The sequence below is a fragment of the Panthera leo genome, chromosome E1, assembly GCF_018350215.1.
Source record: "Panthera leo isolate Ple1 chromosome E1, P.leo_Ple1_pat1.1, whole genome shotgun sequence".
NCBI lineage: Eukaryota > Metazoa > Chordata > Mammalia > Carnivora > Felidae > Panthera > Panthera leo.
The window spans coordinates 3,128,788-3,148,335 of record NC_056692.1 but is presented as its reverse complement, the minus strand read 5'-3'; the positions used below and the strand labels follow the sequence as shown (position 1 = coordinate 3,148,335).

Genomic DNA, 19,548 nt, shown 5'->3' with positions numbered 1-19,548 from the left:
CCCTCGAGATCATTTTGCTCACTTAAAACCTGACTCTCAGTTTAAGTTTTTGAATTAAAAGACAGGTAAACTGAAAGTCCAAAGCATCAACGTTTTAAAAATTCTGAACGTTTAGCTTTGGGTTACCTTTACTAATACCAAATTTGAAAACTCAGGTTCATGAAAATGATGTTGTTTGTTTTTAGTTTAAAAAGCAGCCCCCACCCAGAACTGCGTGCTTAGACACCAGCATGACATCGTGTTGAACAGCTGCCCTTATAGGTCAGAGAATTGGCGGGACCGGTGCGGCCGAATCCCCGCAAAGTATTGCTCACACTTGGCTCGCCGCCTCTTTCGTTGTGGGCGTGACCCGTCCTTGCGGGTAACTGTATCACTCACTGAGGGGGGTGTTTGCTACATAGTTTATTACACAGTTGCCAAGCACCGTTTTCAGGCCAACACGGGTCAGAGCGATGGGGGTGGGGGGGGAGCAGAGGAAATCGTCTGAGCTGGTGGTCACAGGGTCCAGAGACACCAGGCAGTGGCTCTGAGGGTCCTGCACGTGTGCCAGATGCTGGGGAGATGTGCCCAGGGGCGCTCTGCACTCTGGGAAGAGACCCAGAATAGAGGTAACATTGTCCCAGGATCTGGCCTAGACGATCTGAAGCCTAGAGGAGGGGCTGGCCCACCGAGTGTGGAGGCAGGGTTGGACACCGGGACCTAAGAAGAGGTAGTTAGGTGAAGAAGTGAAGACTTATTTTTTTAACATTTTATTTGTTTCTGAGAGAGAGCCAGAGTACGAGCAGGTGGGACAGAGAGAGGGGAACAGGGGATCTGAAGCAGGCCCCAGGTTCCGAGCTGACAGCACAGAGCCCGATATGAGGCTTGTGAGGCTTGAACTCACAAGATCATGACCTGAGCCCAAGTCGGACGCTTAACCGAATGAGCCACCCAGACGCCCCAGGAGTGAGGATTTTAAACGCCAAGAGGTGTTTGCCAGGATGGCTGGAAGAGGGCCGGCTTTCCGGGCGGACAGGAAAGGGCAGGGACCTGAGGGCCTTGTGTCTTTGACGAGGTGCACCTGTTCTGTAGTTGGAGCTTCAGTGGGCGGGAGGGCCAGAGGCCCCTTCATTGGCGCTGGAATGTTCTCCAGGCACCTCCTGCTTCTCTGAGGTCGGTCACGTCTACAGGGGAGGCAGCCGAGACTTGCAGCAGTCAGGGGAGTGGACTCCGTCCGGGTCACACAGCTCGCGAGTGGCAGGAGTTTCCGACTCGGGCCTGAGTTCTGCGTCACCGGCTATACTCCTGGGCTGAGGGATCTGGACCACGGCCTACAAGCTGCAGGAGAAATGGAACAGTCTGAAGTATAGGAACAAGGAACTTGTTGAGTAGGGTCTTTCAGAAACACCCATTAACCCCCACCCCGGGACCACGGGCCAGTGTGGGAGGAACACTGGGGGTGGGGGGTGGGTGGCAGAGGGAGGCCGCAACCGGCAGGAGGTTACTGCAGAATCCAGGTGAGGGCGCCCTGGGTGCCCAAACTGAGCCACGGAGCGGGGGGCCACGCGGAAGACATGTCCACATTTGGCTTGACCGGTTTCGGTGAGCGGCTGGTGTGAGGACAGTCGAGGTGACTCCTGGTCTCTGGCCTCGGTAGCTGGCGGTCCCTTCTGCACGGGAGGCACAGGAGGAGGGATGGGGGTAGATGGAGGGCGTGGCCAAGAACCTGCTCCACTGTGGGATTTTGATTCCTCCCACTTCTGGCTTCTTCTCATCTTCCTGTCTGGTTCTTCCTGTCTCCCCATCTTGGCCCCAGGCCCTCGTCCTGGGCATTCGCCCTGGGGTGGCCCATCCGGTCCCGTAACCGCTCCCATGTCCCTCTGTCTAGCACAGACCGCCATGGCCGGGTGTCCGCTGGCGCCTCGTCTCGGGTGCCCCAGGGTTACGGAGTTTGGAGCCTGTGCCCCCACTCACAAAAACCCCTTCTCCCCATCCTCCAGGGGCACCATCAGCCCCTCGGCTGCTCAAGCCAAAGTCCCAGGACTTGTTCTTCCGGTCTCTCTGCCATACTTTCCACATCGGCTTGATGGTTAGAGCAAGTCAGTTCTGCCACCAGAACGTCTCGAGTCTCCCTTCTCGCTCCCTCCCCTCTGTAATCGCTGGTTCAGCTGCCATCATCCTGCTCGGGACCTGGACGGGCACCGCGTCACCTCTGGTGACCCCTCCCCAGCTCCTTCTGTGTGTGGCCACCGGCAGGGGGCGCCCCAAATCTCTCTGCCCGTAACGCTTCCTTGGCACGAGCTTCTTTCACACCTGCTGCCCCTGGGCCCTCACACATGCTGTTCCCACTGCCTGGAACCGTCTGCTCTCCACTGGCTCATTCTTACCCTCCGGGCACGAAATAGAACTGCTTCTGAGAGATCTCTAACCACCCGTCTCCCTTATAGCACCTTGCTCTTTCTTTTCAATGCTTTTCTCACTGGTGGTAACTGTAAATGTACTTAACCTTTGCTTCATCTAGTCGCTAACCTATGCGTCAAGCCTGCGACAGGCCAGACTTCTGCTAGGTATGAGGGATGCGGTGTTAACGAGAGCGTGTGGGAGGCAGAGGCACCTCTGTGACTTTCGAGTGGAGAGGAGTGACACATGTTCGGTGACTGGTGCCGGGTAGTCAGGTAAAGCTAGTTCAAGTCGCAAGGGAGGTCACCCAGGACGAGAGCGTGCCTTGAGAAAAGCAGGTGGAGCAGTGTGTTGCCTCTATTTGTAGACCGCCTTGTTCTGAAAGGGTGTCCGAGGTGAGTGGAGTTTGGGCCCCAGTGGGTGCCGTGGCACTCAGGACGAGAAAAGAAGTCAGCGGGACCGGAGTAGCCGTAGAGGTAGGTGGAGGCCCGGAGGAGGCGGTGTGCAGAGAAGCCGGGGTGGAGAGGGCCGTCAGAGGCCGCCGTGATGGCCCCCGGCAGATGGACCAAGGTCAAGGGCAGGTAGACGCTGCTGGCGGTTGGCCCGTTGTTGCCCGAGCAGCGTCGGGCAGGGGAGGCGGGTGGGCCGGAAGCCAGCCCGCTGCCCAGGGAGCGGGCGGTTGGTGGAGAGCACGACGTGAGGTGTGGCCGGCGTGAACTACTCTAGAAAGAAGCGTGGCTCTGAGGAGACAGGTGGGTGGACACGACGGGGTCAGAGGAAGTTCACGGTTCCGTGGCGCGTGCCGGGCTGGGGCTGGGCACCGTTTTCCGCTGGAACAAGTGAGGAGGGACAGGTTGGAGGCACAGGAAAGAGAGGGGGTAGTGGACAGACTTTGGGGCACAGGCGGGCGTGGCTTTGACCCCAGCCTCCGAGTGTGGTGGCTCTGCTTTGAAGACATCGTAGGGCAGTGCGCACGTAGGCTGCAGGTGAATCGGGTTTTGTCCGGCCTTTACCAGCTGCGGTTGAAGGCCTGCATGGTAGGAACCTTACCTCCCGGGTCACGGTGTCCTGGCCATAAAAGCCTCACTGGACGCGGGGCCTCGAGTGGGGTCTTGCTCACAAAGCCCCCTCCCTGAGCACCAGGTCTGGGGAGCAACCAGCAGGAGCGGAGGGGCCGTCAGGAATGAAAGGGCATTCCTGGGGGGCTCGGTGGGTGTTGTCCATGCTCTTAAGACGTTCCAGAAACACGTCTGACTTACTTAACAGTTGCTTTAAACGAGAGCACTTCACGTGCCGGAAGTTCTGGCAGCCGCCAGAGCAAACCTTCTGGAAGTTTCACCATCGCTGCCCTCAGCTGAGGCTCTGCTTCCTGTCCGGCTCCTTCCCGCCCAGCCTTCTCCTCCCTTTTCAAAAGCATGCTCGTGCCTGGAGGACAGAGCTGGAGCTCGCTCGCTCCTGACCCCCCGGGTTGACGTAACCCGGCCAACCACTTCAGTGATTTTGACTGAGAAGCGGGACTCTGGTCCCCGACCCTGGGCGCCACCGTCACCGATGTGCTCTGAGCCCGGGTACATCTTCATAAGCCGCTTCCCAGTAGACACGTCACAGCATCGGCTTGTGTATCAATAATGCCAGCAGCGATCTCGCATTTCCCAAGCGATGGCGGGTGTGACAGGCAAGATGTCCCACAGACCGCGCATTCCTGACGCCAGCGCAGCGGGAGGCATCTGCTGGGATGTGGTACGGGGCTGTCCGAGCACTGAGTTCCCTGCCATGGGAGTGTGTGGCTGTTAGTTCCACGGCTTGTGCGGTGTCTAAATACGCTGACTGCCTTACCTCTCCGGCATCTCCTCATCTGTCCCCACAAAGCTTGTGCTGCTGCACTATCACTGTGTCTTTTCTCGCCCCGCGAAAGAGGTCGCCGGGCTCATTTTCCTCTTCTCTTTTCTCTTCACCAGTGGACCGCATTGTGGGTCTGGATCAAGTTACTGGCATGACGGAGACCGCTTTTGGCTCTGCCTACAAAACCAAGAAGGGCATGTTCCGTACCGTGGGGCAGCTCTACAAGGAGTCCCTCACCAAGCTGATGGCGACGCTCCGAAACACCAACCCCAACTTTGTCCGCTGCATCATCCCGAATCACGAGAAGCGGGTGCGTGTTACGCGGAAGACGGGCCGGGGTTCAGAATCGCCCTGGGTCAGGTTACGGAGATGGAAGGGTGAACGTCTCGTTTGCTTGATTAGGCTGGAAAACTGGATCCGCATCTGGTGCTGGACCAGCTTCGCTGCAACGGAGTCCTGGAGGGAATCCGGATCTGTCGCCAAGGCTTCCCCAACCGGATAGTTTTCCAGGAGTTCAGACAGAGGTACGGCAATACCTTTTTCCCAGGACGTATCACGGTGCATCTTGATGTGCTTTGGAACAGTGATAGCACAAAAAACATTTCCCGGTCACTTGTGTAGTTGCAGTTTGATTTTCATACAGGAAAGGGATAATCCATTATTACCTTTATTATTGCCCAAGAACGTTGAGTGCCTTCTCTGTAGCGCTGACATGCCGGCAGGTGCCACGGGTGCTCGGAAGGCTAGTTCCTGGCCGTGCGAGAGAAATATCTGAGGCTGGGGATTGACCTTGCACTTGTACACATAGCTCTGCCCAAGACGTACACATAATTCCTTTTTAACTGGGTTTTTAAAATACATGAGTAAGGAGTGCCTGGGTGGCTCAGTCATTTGAGCGTCTGACATTAACTCAAGCCATGATCTCATGGTTCATGGGTTCAAGCCCTGCATCGGGCTCCATGCTGACAGCTCAGAGCCTGGAGCCTGCTTCGGAGTCTGTGTCTCCCTCTCTCTCTGCCCCTCCCCTGCTCACACTCTGTCTCTCTCTCAGAAATAAACATTTAAAAAAATATATAAAATAAAAAAATAAATAAACGAGTAACATATGTTCCTTTTAGGAAAACTTGAAAATACAAGAGAACTAAAAAGGTAAATAAAAATCACCCAGGAGTGACTCTTGAAAACATTTTGGGATATTTCTTTCCATCTTCTCTCGATGACCGTATCTGCATAGGCGTGTTTATGTGTAAACGTATGTGTATTTTTTCCACCAGGTACTCACATGTAGACTTAGTCTTTTTATCGGTAATGTGGAGTAGGGAATAGGATAGATTAGAAAAGGATTACAAACAACAAAAGGCAGGAGATAACAGAAGTGGATGCAGTCGAAACGAATGAAAACGTGAGAAATAGTTAAATTGTGGACTTAGGTCATTGGCTTTTTCCAGGAGAAAACCTGGAAGTCGGAGTTTCGATTATGGCAGCCTTGGCCGTTCCATAACCGACGAGGCTGCAGGTCAAAGAAGGGCGCTTTCTGCTGCCATTGCAGATGGAATCCAGCTGAGAAACTATTCTAACCTTTATGGGTTTGGGGGAGACCTTTCTGTGGCCCCAGCTGTATGATAAACACTGGGTAGAATTTTACTTCTTGTTGACAGAAGAAAGTGCCACGCTGGCATCCAGAATACAAAGCTGATGGAGATAGCCAGGATTCGTCCTTTGATACGAGCAACGTCTTTTTGGTAAAATTCACTTTTATTGAGGTATATAGTCTGCATAAAGTGCACAGATCTTAAAAGTACAGCCCAGTGAACGTATGTCCCCCCAGACCAGTGCTATGTTGAATGTCACCCTGGTCCTTGCTAAGCAGAGCCCTCTGGGTAGTGCTCTTGCAGCCTTTTCTGTTACATAATAAATGCCTACAAGTCACCCGCAGGGAGCCAGAGTCGTCTTGTGTTTTAGGCCTGAAAACACGTTGGGGGGGGGGGGGGGCGCATGAAAAAAGACTTTTTCAAACACTATGCTTTTACTCTTCTCTGGCACAGCTGCTTAAACCTAGTGTTTGTCCTTGGAGGATTAACCTCGTGTTCAGTTTGCCTCCTGTTTCAAGAAACAGAGGGTAGATGTGCAGAAAATCTCAGATTACCCCCTGGTTGTTTCTTTATTGTTACTTTGACACGATTCTTGCCTCTTAGAGAAACAGAACTCAAAGTTTCTTTTTCTTTTTTTTAGTATTTGTTTATCTTGAGAGAGAGAGAGAGAGTGCGAGTGGGGTGGGACGGGTGGGCAGAGAAAGAAGGAGACACAGAATCCGAAGCAGGCTCCAGGCTCTGAGCTGTCAGCACAGAGCCCGACATGGGGGCTTGAACCCACAAACCGCAAGATCATGACCTGAGCGGAAGGTGGAAGCTCAACCGACTGAGCCACCCAGGCGCCCCGGAACTCACAGTTAGTAGGCAGACATGTCCACTGATGTTAACAGGAGATCTTTGGGCTGCTTTTCTTACAGATACGAGATCCTGACTCCAAATGCTATTCCCAAGGGTTTCATGGACGGCAAACAGGCTTGTGAGCGAATGGTAAGCTTCCCTCGACCTCTCTGGTTTGCAGACTATCGATACGGTGTGTCCCATAACAAGCTGTGAACGGACTCTTCCCTCTTTCAGATCAGGGCTTTAGAATTGGACCCAAACTTGTACAGAATCGGACAGAGCAAGATATTTTTCAGAGCTGGCGTTTTGGCGCACTTAGAGGAAGAAAGAGATTTAAAAATTACCGACATCATCATCTTCTTCCAGGCCGTTTGCAGAGGTTACCTGGCCAGAAAGTAAGTGGATAATCGCGAATCCGACACTCGTGGAGCGTGGGCGGGTGCCGAGCGCTGTTCTATGCTGTAGGTGCAAGGGCACCTTGGCCGTGAGGAAACGGGCCAAGACAGAAAATAAAGGGCTTGGGGGTCTTGCTTCGGCGTGGGTTTCTCCGAGGCTCTGAGATCCGCAGGATGGGGAAGGTGCCGGCCCTGGGCAGGGGGGCTGGGAGGAGAGCAGCTTTCCAGTAGGAGCAGCACAGAAGCAGTTCTAGAAGGCGTGCCCGGAGCCTGGCGGGTGAGGGAAGCAGGGAAAGAGAAGCAGGAAGGACGCTGAGGGGTGAGCTGAAGACCGTGGGTCTTGAGGGTCACCCGGCTACCGCGACAGGACAGGCTGGGGCCAGAGAGCAATCGGGAGCGCCGTGGTGGGAGACCCTGGAGTGGAAGACGGCCGTCCCCGGCCCGCGGTGGTGACAGAGACAGACCGGTTGCCGGATCCGGATCCGGTTGCTTAGGACCAGGGTGGAGCCAGACGCAGTGATGGTGTTTCCTTCACCTCCTCCCGCAGGAGCCCGGGGCCTCGCAGGGGAGGGTGGGCCTGCTCCGGAGGCTTCGGTCCGCAGCCCGACGCTCCCCGTCGGCCTGGCAGGAGGGCAGCTCCGGGCGACGGGCAGTGTGCTGCCCGACGCTGTCCTGAGGGATTTCAGCCCGGTGAGGTGGAGGCGGGATCTGTGAGTCTTGGCCCACACGTGACAGAGTCTCGAGTAGAAGAGGCGGCTCGGAAAGTCCAAGAACGCGTGACGTCCTCAACGATTCACACCCAGGCAACGGTGCGCAAGGACAGAAGGCTTGGTTTTTCCGTGCCCTCGCCTGCCGCGTGTCACCGTATCTGCCGCAGCACAAGACGCCTGACAGAACAGGAGTGGACACAGGCGGGTGCCTTCCTCATGGCTGCCAGAAGCCTACAGCTGTCAGGAACGCGGGACGTTAACTATATAAATTGTGCAAGCACGTGCCGTTTCCCCCCCTGAACTCTGAACCCTGCAAAATTATCACCAAGATCCATAATCAGAAAGATCTTTTTTTTTTTTAATTTTTTATAATGTTTATTCAGTTTTTGAAAGAGACCGAGCACAAGTGGGGGAGCGGCAGAGAGAGAGAGGGAGAGAGAAATAGAATCCGAAGCAAGTTCCAGGCTCCGAGCTGTCAGCACAGAGCCCGACGCGGGTCTGGAACCCACGAATCGTGAGATCATGACCTGGGCCAAAGTCAGACGCTTAACCAGCTGAGCCACCCAGGCGCCCAAGATCTCCTCTTAAAGACTAACAGCTAACACAAGCGTGTGACCGCTACATAAGGCACTGTACCTGTCATTTGCAGCTCCAAAATTAGGCCTTCGAAAGAGCCAGACTAGAATTCGGAAAGAGGCAGAGCAGTGCGTACAGGTCAGACACACAGACGTGGACAGAAGCCCGTGAGCTGGCAGCCGGAGCACCCTAGAGGCCACTGGCACCGGTGGACAAAGAGGGAGGAAACAGGGCTGTGGCACGTCGGCCTCCTGACACCGGGACACCAGATGACGTACTTCAGAGGCGGGTCCCGGAGCCCCCGGCAGAGAGCGCGGTGCGCCCGGCAGACAGGTTCAGCTGAAGGCAGTGGCGGGTGGGGGGAGCCAGCTGCCTCGTTCAGACAGAGTGGCCGGCATGTTCTTGACTCATCTTCTCCCAGAGGCCACGGGGACATCAGGGCGACGGTCCTCAGTAAGGAGGTTGAGGGATTTTTACGGCAGCCTTGAAGGAGCCTGCAAGAATGGGAAGGCAGATGCTGTTTTACGGTGCTAAAAACTGCATTTGAAACTGTTGTTTTTGCAGCAGAAACTATTAAAATTAAGGCTTGGCCGAACTGGCTCAGCTGGTAGGAATAAGAAGGAAGAAGATTTGGTAGGAGCGACACCCAGGGCAGGTACACGGCCACAGCCGGAGGACATTTAAGCGGCGAGTTGGCGACACAGAAGTTCCGGGGTCCTGCGAGGGAATGGGACCCGCAGGGCAGCAGAAGGGGCAAGAGTAGCCGTCCGTGCTCCTGAACCGCAACCGTCTAGTCTTGAGGCCGTCCCGCGTGAATCCAGTGGATACTGGTCGTTGCTGGAGTGAACGCATAATTCTAGATTTTTCTTACTGTCTTTTCCGTTTCCTTCAAGTGCATTTCTTGCCCCGGAGAACCCTGTAACCGGTCTTACAAAGAGTTATGGAAAGGCTGCCGGAGGAATGATCACAGATCTAGGGGCGCCCGATGGTTCTTTTGTTCACCCGGCACATATTTTGAGGGGCCCTGAGTACGTGTCTCCCTGGGTCGGATGCTGGAGCACAGGAGTGACTGGGCCGTGCTCTCTGCTCCCGAGGAGCCGAGCCTGGTTGGGAAGGGGGCCGCGTTTGTGGACAGGGTGCAGCCAGCCTGGGGCTGCGACAAGGTGAAGGAGGCCACGAGGTCACCTTCGTGACCTAGTTTTCCGTAGTAGGTGGTCCATAGGGGCGTGCAGCAGACAAGGCCATACAGACCTGCCTGAGGGAGAGGCTCAGAGCGCAGGAAGCCCTTCGACAGTTCAGGAGGTGATGGGGGCGGAGCCAGAGTGCTGGGCCACAGGGGGCGCAGGGTAGGGCCTGGGGAGCCTGTGGGTCCTGAAAGTGTCATCGTCAGTAGAAAGATAAGTCACCTACTAGGAGGAGGGGCAGCACAGTGACCTGGGTTGGGGGTTGGGGTTTGTTTAGGCCAGAGAGGGGGGTTGGGGCTTCAGAAAGGGGGCTCCGATCCTGAAGGCGAGGGAGAAACTGAACATACTGCGAAGGATGACCAGTAAGTGGGTCTGGGATCATCGGCCACTGAAGGCAGCACAGGGGAGTGGGAAAGCCCAGACTTGGTAACGAGGAGACTGGGGCTCGAGAGGTGTCTGCGTGTCCTGGAGGGACGTGGCCTGGCCGATGAACGTCTGCCTGTCTGTGAACAAGAGGCATCAGCTCGACCGTCTGCGGGTCCTTCCGGCTCGGGATGCTGCAGGGCGGAGGAAGGGCGGGCAAGATGAGGCTGGAAGGGGACGATGCCGTGTCCGTGCCAGGTTGGAAGAGGAAGTAGTTAGCGATCAGGGGCACCAGCCAGGGGAGCGTGAGGAACCTGGGGAGCAGGGGGTCTCTTCGTGCCCGGGAACGTGCGGACACGGGCACACGGCAGGGGACGAGGGACGCTCGGGGCAGCATCTGCGAAGAAAGCGGCCGGCCGCCATCAGGACGCGTTTTCTCTGCGCACTAACCGTCCTCCCGGTTGTCCAGGGCCTTCGCCAAGAAGCAGCAGCAGCTGAGCGCCCTGAAGGTCCTGCAGCGGAACTGCGCCGCCTACCTGAAGCTCCGTCACTGGCAGTGGTGGCGCGTCTTCACCAAGGTGGGCTTCGCGGCGTGGGGGGAGGGGGAGCCTGGACGAGGCCGCGGTCCCCGCCCGGGCACAGGGTGACTTGCGATTTGATCCCGTCGCAGGTGAAGCCGCTCCTCCAAGTGACCCGCCAGGAGGAGGAGCTTCAGGCCAAGGACGAGGAGCTGCTGAAGGTGAAGGAGAAGCAGACGAAGGTGGAGGGCGAGCTGGAGGAGATGGAACGCAAGCACCAGCAGGTGCGCCCGGGTGCCGCTCACGGGGACCCACCTGCCGGCGGCCGCACCCGCCACAGTTGGGTTCACGTAAACCGCAGTCCGCCTCCCCTCACGCGGTTCCGCCTCGGCCCTTCGTGGACACGTAGGTGTCCCATTTGCCGCCAGGCACGCGTTCCTGACACCTGCTGCCCGTGGGACTCCCACCGTGTCCCCTGCCTGGGATGGCTCCCGAGGGCCTCGAGAGTAAAGACGAGACCACGCCGGGCCACCCGAGTCCTGGGTCAGCGTCCTTCGCCGGTGGGGATGCTTCACAGACCAGGCAGGGGCTCGGGAAGCGTGTGTAGACGACCGGGTTCAGGGTTCAGGGCCTGAGAGACTAACGATGAAGGCCAGGGGTATCCCTTGATCCCAGACGGCCGTAGCTGGCCCCCTGAACACCCTCAAATAAGGTTTTTCCTCCGCCTCTGTCAGTTACCCTAACGGAAGAGCAGGAGCTCCTAAAGTCGCGTGAACTTAGTGTTGTTCAGGATGACCTGAGACAGAAACCAGCGGAAACGTTCTCTAGCTCGCTTTGCCGTAAAGAATATCGGAAAGTTTTGCCAGTGACGTTACCGATACGTAAGCCTCCATTTCTCCGGTGATGAGCACGGCCGCTGAAATCCGAGTGACCGTCTGCGGCGGGGGGAGGCGGGGGCAGCGACCGCACTGACGCTCGGTTGTGGTTGCAGCTTCTGGAGGAGAAGAACATCCTGGCGGAGCAGCTGCAGGCGGAGACGGAGCTCTTTGCCGAAGCGGAAGAGATGAGGGCGAGGCTCGCCGCCAAGAAGCAGGAGCTGGAGGAGATCCTCCACGACCTGGAATCCAGGGTTGAGGAGGAAGAAGAAAGAAACCAAATCCTCCAGAACGAAAAGAAGAAGATGCAAGCGCACATTCAGGTACGTAGGACGGTCTCCGTCCAGAGCCGGGTTGGGTTTTCCGAGCGGCCCTGCCGAAGAAACGAATGGAAGCTGTGGGTTCGCGTTGTGTCCCCTGAGGGGCGACAGGAGTCCACGTTCCAGGTCCTGCCCTTCAAAGATGGCCGGCGATGGGAGCGCCCGGTGGCTCCGTCGGTTAAGCGTCCGACTCTTGGTCTCAGCTCGGGTTGTGATCTCACAGGTCGTGAGTTCGAGCCCTCCATCGGGCTCTGCACTGACAGTATGGAGCCCGCTTGGGATTCTCTCTCTGCTCCTCCCCTGCTCCCTCGCACGTAGCGCGTTCCCTCTCTCTCTCTCTCTCTCAAAATAAATAAAAAAATTAAGACGTCCAGCACTAAAAGCACACACATAACAGACTGTCTTCGAGCGTCTTCCAGAGTGCAGAGTGATTCAGAGTAGGAGCATCGCAGGGTCCGGAACACTTTGTAGGGGACCCCGTTTGTCCTTTGTGTTGTCACTAATGACGGCACTGCTCGCTCCGTTCACTAGATAGATAGGCCTCTGTTCGGGAGTTTGGTTCATAAGAAGGGCTCAGCTCCAACACAGGAGGCGGCCAGGAATCAGAATAAAACACTTACCCCTTCCCAGGAGTTACCATGTTACGGGGACACAGGCTGCCCTCCCGCGTCGTGCAAATACACGGTTCAGACAGTGCTAACTCTGCCCACGGCCTAGGACACTCCCTTCTCTTTTTCTCCTTGTCTCCCACACCCAGCCTCCCGAATATGTCCTTGAGTGTCACGGTGTCTGTGTCTCAGCCACCGTTGCTTCGTGGGTCCAGCACCAGACTTTCGTCCAGGTCTCTTCTTGAATTTTCTCTCCCCTGATAACTTACCTTGGCAAAGCTCAGACAATTCGGACGATTCTCAAAACCGCAGAAGATCTCACGTTATTTCCTTGGCAAAGACCGCGTACAGTAACTCATCTGGACACTTTCCATCCTTCAAGGCACTCAGCTTCCCGGTACCTCCTGATAGGTTAGCAGAAGATCACGAGACCTGTAAAAAGTGCGCTTTCATTCAGCAATTCCAGTTCTGGGACTTTATTCTAAGCGTAAATCGATCAAGCCATCTGATGATGTGCCAGTCGGGAGTGTTAAGCCACGGCAGTTCCGTGCAGTTACAGGTAAAAAGAGGTTTATTGTCACGGGGATCCCTAGTGCATTACTAAGGAGTGTGTGCGGGAAGATCGACGTCAAAATACATTGCTGCAACTTATGAGTGTAAACGCGTGCTTTTATGTGGGACCATACAGGGACCTAGAGTTTCTGCCGGCAATAGTGGGCTCTCCTTGGTGGTGTTGTTACCCATAGTAGGGACTTTCTTTTTAAGAGCATGTGCTCGTTTGGGAAATAACGTGTATTCGTGTGGGGGAAGGGTGCCCAGAGTCCCTCCCCTCCAGTGTCCCCAGGCCTGGTTTTGTACTCTCCAGCTGTTAACACCCTCGTGTGAAATGCCTGTGTTTCTTTAGCGTGTGCAGAAAAGCAGCCCTGTCCTAGGGGAGCAGAGTTAGTGTTGTATTTTGCTTGTTCTGTACTTCCTATCCTCCCCTTCCCTACTAGATTCCTTTGGGGCTTCTCGGGTTTCGGCACTGTTCTCTGAATTTATTATCTCATTGTGTGACATCTAAGTTCATTCAAACACATTCTAAAAATATTGATGGTAATAGGTTTTGTTTTCTGTTTTTTGTTTTCTTTTTTTTTCCCCATTTTCCTCCATCTGAGGAAATCCTATCCAGAAGTCAGAATATCAGAGGTCCTACGGTCCCCATATGGCCCCTGGGAAAACTCAACCTCGTCGGTCCCTCCTCTGTTCCTTTCTGACCTGTGAGCCTTTGAGGGATTTCTTATGTGTACCTTTTTCAACCAAACAACTGGAGCTGTTTTTGGTTTGATTTTAAGATGAATTTCCTAATTACGGTATCAAATAAACGCTTATTGTAGAAAACCTAGGGAACACCGCACCTCTGGTCTCCTCCCTCCCATCACCCCCGTTACCGACATTGTTTCTGCTTGCCTGTATTTCTAACCAGATATACAGATATAGTTGAAATTATACTGAACGTACTGCTCTGTTCACTGCTTTTGTGAATTTAGGACTGTGCGGTACAGGGATGCACCTGACCAAAACCAGACTGTGGGAAAGAAACCGTATGACAAATGACCTGTTTTATTCTGTTTCAAAAACAAATAAGTGGCAAGGAAGGGAGGCAGAGATCCACGGGAGCCTAGAGAACAAGGAGTCTCTAGAGGCTTTGGAGTCACAGTGTGTGAACCCTACCTGGATTCCAGTTCAAACAAACAAATGTATTTTTTTTTAAGTTTATTTATTTTGAGAGAGAGGATCCCAAGCAGGGTCCATGCTGTCAGTGCAGAGTCCAGCGTGGGGCCGGAACCCACGAACTGCGAGATCGTGACCTGACCCGAGATCAAGAGTCAGACGCTTACCAGATTGAGCCACCCAGGCGCCCCAAAAACGTCTTTTTAAGCAGTCTTTATCTTTTAGAGGTACAGCCTGAAGGTTTTACAGTAACACGTGAGGTTTGGGATTTGCCGCAAAATAACCCAAGAGGCGAAGGGGGACCGCGGAGGTAGAGAGGGGAGGACACTGGCCGTGAGTCCGACGCTTGTCAAAGCTGGGCTGACGGGTGCGCCCTTCCGGCTCGTTCTGCTGCTGTGTTTGAAGTTTTCCACGAGAAAATGACCATCTCTTGCATGGGTTTCATTCCCGAGTCAACCACGACAGGTTTTGTAAACAGACCGTTCGTGGATGTGTCCGTACAGCCCTGGTCTATAACGTACATGTGTACTGCGTATGATGAGGCAGGGCAGGACACGGAAGTGTGTCTTACCTTAGAAACCTGCACACGCCAGAATCCCACCCACCTGGGGATGGGCTCACGCGGTGAGCTTGGCTTGAGCCGAGACCACCCCTCTCTCAAATACGAATTTTAATTCCTATGTTATTCCCCTTCACAAATACACCCTCTACTCAGCGAGAGATCTTGTGGCACGCTCACCGTCCTTCGATACTATAAATGACCTTTTTACGTACATCGCACCTGTGGCTATGTCCCGAAATTGCCGGCGTGAAAGGAATGCTGGTTTTCGGAGCTTGCTGTCCTCTGCCACATCGGCTTCCAGAAGGATAGACCCGGGCTGGGCTGCAGCCTGCAGTGGCTGCAAACGTCTGCTTCTCTTCCCTGTGCTTCACGTCTGTAAAAACACCCCTGCCGTTCGGCGTTTCCCCACGCCTCAGCGTTTCGCTTCCCTGCGCCGTCGTGGAGGGGCGCGTGGTGGCGTCCTGTGGAGGGCGGGGGGCGCTGACTGTGCGCTCTGCTTCCCCAGGACTTGGAGGAGCAGCTGGACGAGGAGGAAGGGGCTCGCCAGAAACTCCAGCTGGAGAAGGTGACGGCAGAGGCGAAGACCAAGAAGATGGAGGAGGAGATCCTGCTTCTCGAGGACCAAAACTCCAAATTTATCAAAGTAAGAGACTGCTTCTGAGCTGGTTGGGGGTGCCTGGCTGGCCCGGTGGGTAGAGCCTGAGATCGTGAGTTCAAGCCCCATGTTGGGCGTGGAGCCTCCTTAAAAAGTGGATTTTTGAGGGGCGCCCGGGTGGCTCGGTCGGTTGAGCGTCCGGCTTCGGCTCGGGTCACGATCTCACGGTCAGTGGGTTCGAGCCCCGCGTCGGGCTCTGTGCCGACCGCTCGGAGCCTGGAGCCTGCTTCGGATTCTGCGTCTCCCTCTTTCTCTGCACCTCCCCTGCTCGTGCTCTATCTCACTCTCTCTCTCAAAAATACATAAACATTAAAAAAATTTTTAAAAAGTGGATTTTAGAATGTGGGAAATCCGTATGTTGACAGACTCGCTGAAAGGGGCTTCCTTCAAGAAATTCTCAAGAGTTCAGGTTCTTTTACTTACTTTTTCTAACACTCAACTTCTATAGATTTGTAAAGGTAGAAAGTCTTCAGTTGTTTAGATCTTGGGACCAAATAGCCTCCTGATCCTTCAGATGTGTAACGTGCACGTTCTGTGTGCATCGGTCCCCCCTCGATGACCAGGTCCTGCCCGCGCACACACCGCTTCGCTCCATGCGGGCTGCGGGACCCGGGGGGCGGGGGGGGCGCAGGGGGGGCCTACACGAGTGAACCTCCCACCTCTCGGGAGCGATCGGAGCCACGGGGGGGACGTGGTGCCACAAGCCCGTTTCCTGAGTGACACCACACCCCACGCGTGGTTGTGCGTGCCTTCGCTGAAACGGTGGCTTTCTACTCAGGAAAAGAAACTCTTGGAGGATCGCATCGCGGAGTGCTCCTCTCAGCTGGCTGAAGAGGAAGAAAAGGCCAAAAATTTGGCCAAAATCAGAAATAAGCAAGAAGTGATGATCTCCGATTTAGAAGGTTAGTATTTGGGGTCAGAGAAACGTGGGACTGGGCTTGTGAGTGTTTAGATTTTACTTAAATCAGAACATGTGGTAATGGAAAATGGGCGTGCCGATTACTAATCAGTTTGCATTCAATTACATGGGCGTATTTTGAGTTGTTATCTGCTGCCTAGTCTCCAAGTATTTATGATGGGGTAGCGCTAACCTAAACTTTGATTTTATGAAGTTAGATCCCATGGTGAAATGCCTTGCCCCCTTGACGGACGCAGCGGGGCTCTAAGTTTGAGTCGTAGAAGCCAGTGGACTTTGTGTTTAATCTGACAGCTGCGTGAGGGCGTGTAGGGTTCACTTCACAAAGAGACTGATGGCTACTGCCACGGAAAGTGTTGGGGACAGAGAACCCGCTGAGGGGAATCGCGTCGCACGGAGACGGCAGAAGCTGTGTTGGGAAATCCCAGGGTGTCTACAGAGCGGACCCTGGCTTTCTACACAAGAACCCGGGAAAGAGGGTGGAAGCTGGGGAGGCATCCACGCATCTGCCGTGTCAGCGGCTCGATCCTGTGTGTGTATCAGAGCAGCGCACGGCGCTCAACGCCCGGCTGTCACGTGTCCCTACAGCACCTGCGTGGCCGTGACCGCGCTCTCCCAGCGCACTGCTTTCGCAGTAGGGAGAAAACGAGAGGGTTTGTCAAAACCTATCTCAGGTTTTGTTGTCTCGCGGTTGCTTAGCACAGACGAGAGAGGATGGCAGCGGGAGAGATTTTCATAAACCATTTTTGCCAGCGCGTGGCTCTTCCGCTCAGGGGAGCACAGAGCGCACACGTGCCTGCTCTGTCTCGGCCGTGTGATCAGCCCGCGGTGCCCAGTCTCCACCTTCCCGCACGCTGGCTCTGCTGGAGGACAGTCCTGGGAAGGGAAGGAGCGCCGGCGTAGTTGAAGGATCATCGCGGGACTGTGACACCTGCCTCCACTCTGTCCTCTGCCTCAGTGCCAGGAGGCACTAGTCCTGTAGTCCTGGGTCCTGCCAGGAACTCCCAGGGAAGGGGGATGGGGCTCCGGGCACACTGCCCTCGCCTCTGCTGAGCCCCTCTGCAAACCTGGGCCCAGCGATGGCTGTGGGCTCCCTTCCCACGAAGTGACAGAATCCACCCAGTTTCTTCCTGAAAATACCATCCTCCCACCGACCGCTCTTGCCTGCAGCTTGATCTCCGCGGGTTTCTGACGGCTGAGCTGTAGGCACGGTGGGGTCAAGGCGGTGGCCGCTTTTCAGTGAAATGGCGTATTTTCAGCTCGGGTCGGTTTCTCTCTCGAATTCGTTCATGTGGCCTGTCACTTGTCGGTTAAAGAGCTTCTTGGCCCTTGCCTTTCAGAACGCTTAAAGAAGGAAGAAAAGACCCGTCAGGAGCTGGAAAAGGCCAAGAGAAAACTCGACGGAGAGACCACCGACCTGCAGGACCAGATCGCGGAGCTGCAGGCGCAGATCGACGAGCTCAAGGTCCAGCTGGCCAAGAAGGAGGAGGAGCTGCAGGGCGCGCTGGCCAGGTCCGCCCCCCGCGCGGGGCCGTTGCCGCGGGCTGTGCGTCTGCCGCGGGCAGAGCGTCTGGGGCTGGGCGCCGACGAAAACCCCGAGACGGGGACACGTAGTCTCCTTGCGGGTGTGGCACAGGAGGCTGAAAGAGCCGGGAGTCCACGGCTCGTGTCAGGGCAGCAAGAAGCACTCGTGAACCACCACCGGTGTCCGCGCCTAGCGATCGCCGGTCACCGAGGTCCCTGGAAACTCCCCCCACAAGTCCTGTTACCGCACCCAGCGTTTGGTTTCCGTGTGTTAGAGAGTAATTCCACAGCGTGTTTTAGAAGTTGAGGGGAAACCCCTTTTCAGAAATGATCCCCTGCCAGGGGCACCCGGGCCGCTCTCGATTGCGGCTCAGGTCATGATCTCACGGTTCGTGAGTTCAAGCCCCACATCGGGCTCTGTGCTGACAGCGTGGACCCTGCTTGGGGTTCTCTGTCTCCTTCCCTCCTCTCTCACCCTCTCTCTCAGTAAATAAACATGAAGAAAAAAATGAATCCCCCTCGCTCATGGCATGATTTCCTATTGAGTTTTAAATCATTTTAGAATGGAAATCGTGCCTAGTAAATATATTTATATCTGATGTTTCTAAAGAAGAATTACTTGGTTACGCGGTCATAGAACTTAAACTTTACCATTTATCATAAGCGAGTAAATCTCGTAACAGACCTCTTTTTCTGCCCTCTATCACCGTTGGTCTCATTTTGGCCAGACGTTCTGCTTTTCCTCTTAGAGGCGAGAGCTGGAATTCTGGATTCCTGTCTCTCACCCCAAGTATCCCAGCTCCTCCAGTCAGAAACTCTGCCAGCACTGAGCTAACATGCACAGCAGGTGTGAAGGCAGCAGGCCTCCTACTGACTTGCGAGAACTTCGGGTTTGCTGCTTCACCGTAGGCTGGACTGGACTGCCGCCCTGAGCAGTGTTCTCTTAACCTTTTACTCTGGAGCGATTTTTTTAATATTCTGATCATTAAAATGAGCTTGTCTGTCCTTTTAATGGAAAACCCGCAGCTCTCTGGCAAGGGGGCGGGGTTCCATTCCGGTTCTGACGCTGCCAATTCTGGTTCTGGCTCTGGGGCCTTCAGGTCGTCGACCCCCGTGCCTCCTCCCCCTGCCCAGCGGGCCCAGCCCCGGCCACGGGCAGAGGGACGTGTGACTGGGGTCCGCTCGCAGAGGGGCACGGCCGGGGTGGGATCCCCCCGGGATGCCGGCGGCCGCCGGCTGAGCCCTTCTCGTGCTGGGCGATTTCGCAGGGGCGACGACGAGACGCTCCACAAGAACAACGCGCTCAAGGTGGTGCGCGAGCTGCAAGCCCAGATCGCCGAGCTGCAGGAGGACTTCGAATCGGAGAAGGCTTCGCGGAACAAGGCGGAGAAGCAGAAGCGGGACTTGAGTGAGGAGCTGGAGGCCCTGAAAACCGAGCTGGAGGACACCCTGGACACCACCGCGGCTCAGCAGGAACTTCGGTGAGTGGCGCGTAGGTGGGCACCCCCTGGCGTCTGGCAGAAATGCTTCGGGCGCGGTGGCCTCCTTGGGGACACGGGGCTTTTCCTTTCGTTGCTGTTCTGAGTATTTCTTTCCCTCCGGGAAGTAATGGCCAAGGAAACAGAGACGGGAAATAATGGCCAAGGAACGGGGACGAGATAGCTGTGGTTAGAAACAAACCCGTGTCCGGTGGGGGAGGGGCGGCTGGCGGGGAAGGACCGGCAGACTGAGGTGTGCGGGCTGGGATGGGATCGGGAAAAGCCACACTCCGCGACGGACGTCTCCAGGCAGGCCCCGGGGCAGGTGCACAGAGAGTTGGGCGGAGGCTCCTACCAGACCCGGAAGCCCGGAGGGGCGGGTGGGTCAGACGGGATGGGCGGGGCTGTGGGCGTGGTTAGCAGAGAAGGGAGGTTCACGTTTACCAAATGGAAAAGAAGGCAGGGCAGAGGCACGTGCCGGGTGACAGGCAAGGCCAC

At 55.6% G+C, this 19,548-nt stretch overlaps 2 protein-coding genes across 7 annotated transcripts in view; one reads left to right on the top strand and one right to left on the bottom strand.

The window, feature by feature from the left end:
- MYH10 (myosin heavy chain 10) overlaps positions 1-19,548 on the top strand; it is a 130,670-nt gene that overhangs the window by 85,611 nt on the left and 25,511 nt on the right. For all 5 annotated transcript variants that reach the window (XM_042915177.1, XM_042915178.1, XM_042915179.1 and 2 more), the window contains 11 exons: positions 4,338-4,531; positions 4,624-4,745; positions 6,731-6,800; positions 6,888-7,048; positions 10,351-10,459; positions 10,552-10,683; positions 11,391-11,597; positions 14,983-15,120; positions 15,911-16,034; positions 17,389-17,560; positions 18,841-19,053. In XM_042915177.1, coding sequence (XP_042771111.1) covers positions 4,338-4,531; positions 4,624-4,745; positions 6,731-6,800; positions 6,888-7,048; positions 10,351-10,459; positions 10,552-10,683; positions 11,391-11,597; positions 14,983-15,120; positions 15,911-16,034; positions 17,389-17,560; positions 18,841-19,053 — 1,642 coding nt within the window. The remainder of the gene's footprint in view (positions 1-4,337; positions 4,532-4,623; positions 4,746-6,730; positions 6,801-6,887; positions 7,049-10,350; positions 10,460-10,551; positions 10,684-11,390; positions 11,598-14,982; positions 15,121-15,910; positions 16,035-17,388; positions 17,561-18,840; positions 19,054-19,548) is intronic.
- Positions 17,242-19,548, bottom strand: part of NDEL1 (nudE neurodevelopment protein 1 like 1) — an 80,891-nt gene continuing 78,584 nt past the window's right edge. The window contains exon 10 of one of the 2 annotated variants that reach the window (XR_006196385.1): positions 17,242-17,392. Coding sequence is in view for 1 of the 2 variants with exons in the window: in XM_042915189.1 (XP_042771123.1) it covers positions 17,359-17,392 (34 nt within the window). In the remaining variant the exon portion in view is untranslated. The remainder of the gene's footprint in view (positions 17,393-19,548) is intronic. The other variant, XM_042915189.1, reaches the window with a different exon arrangement.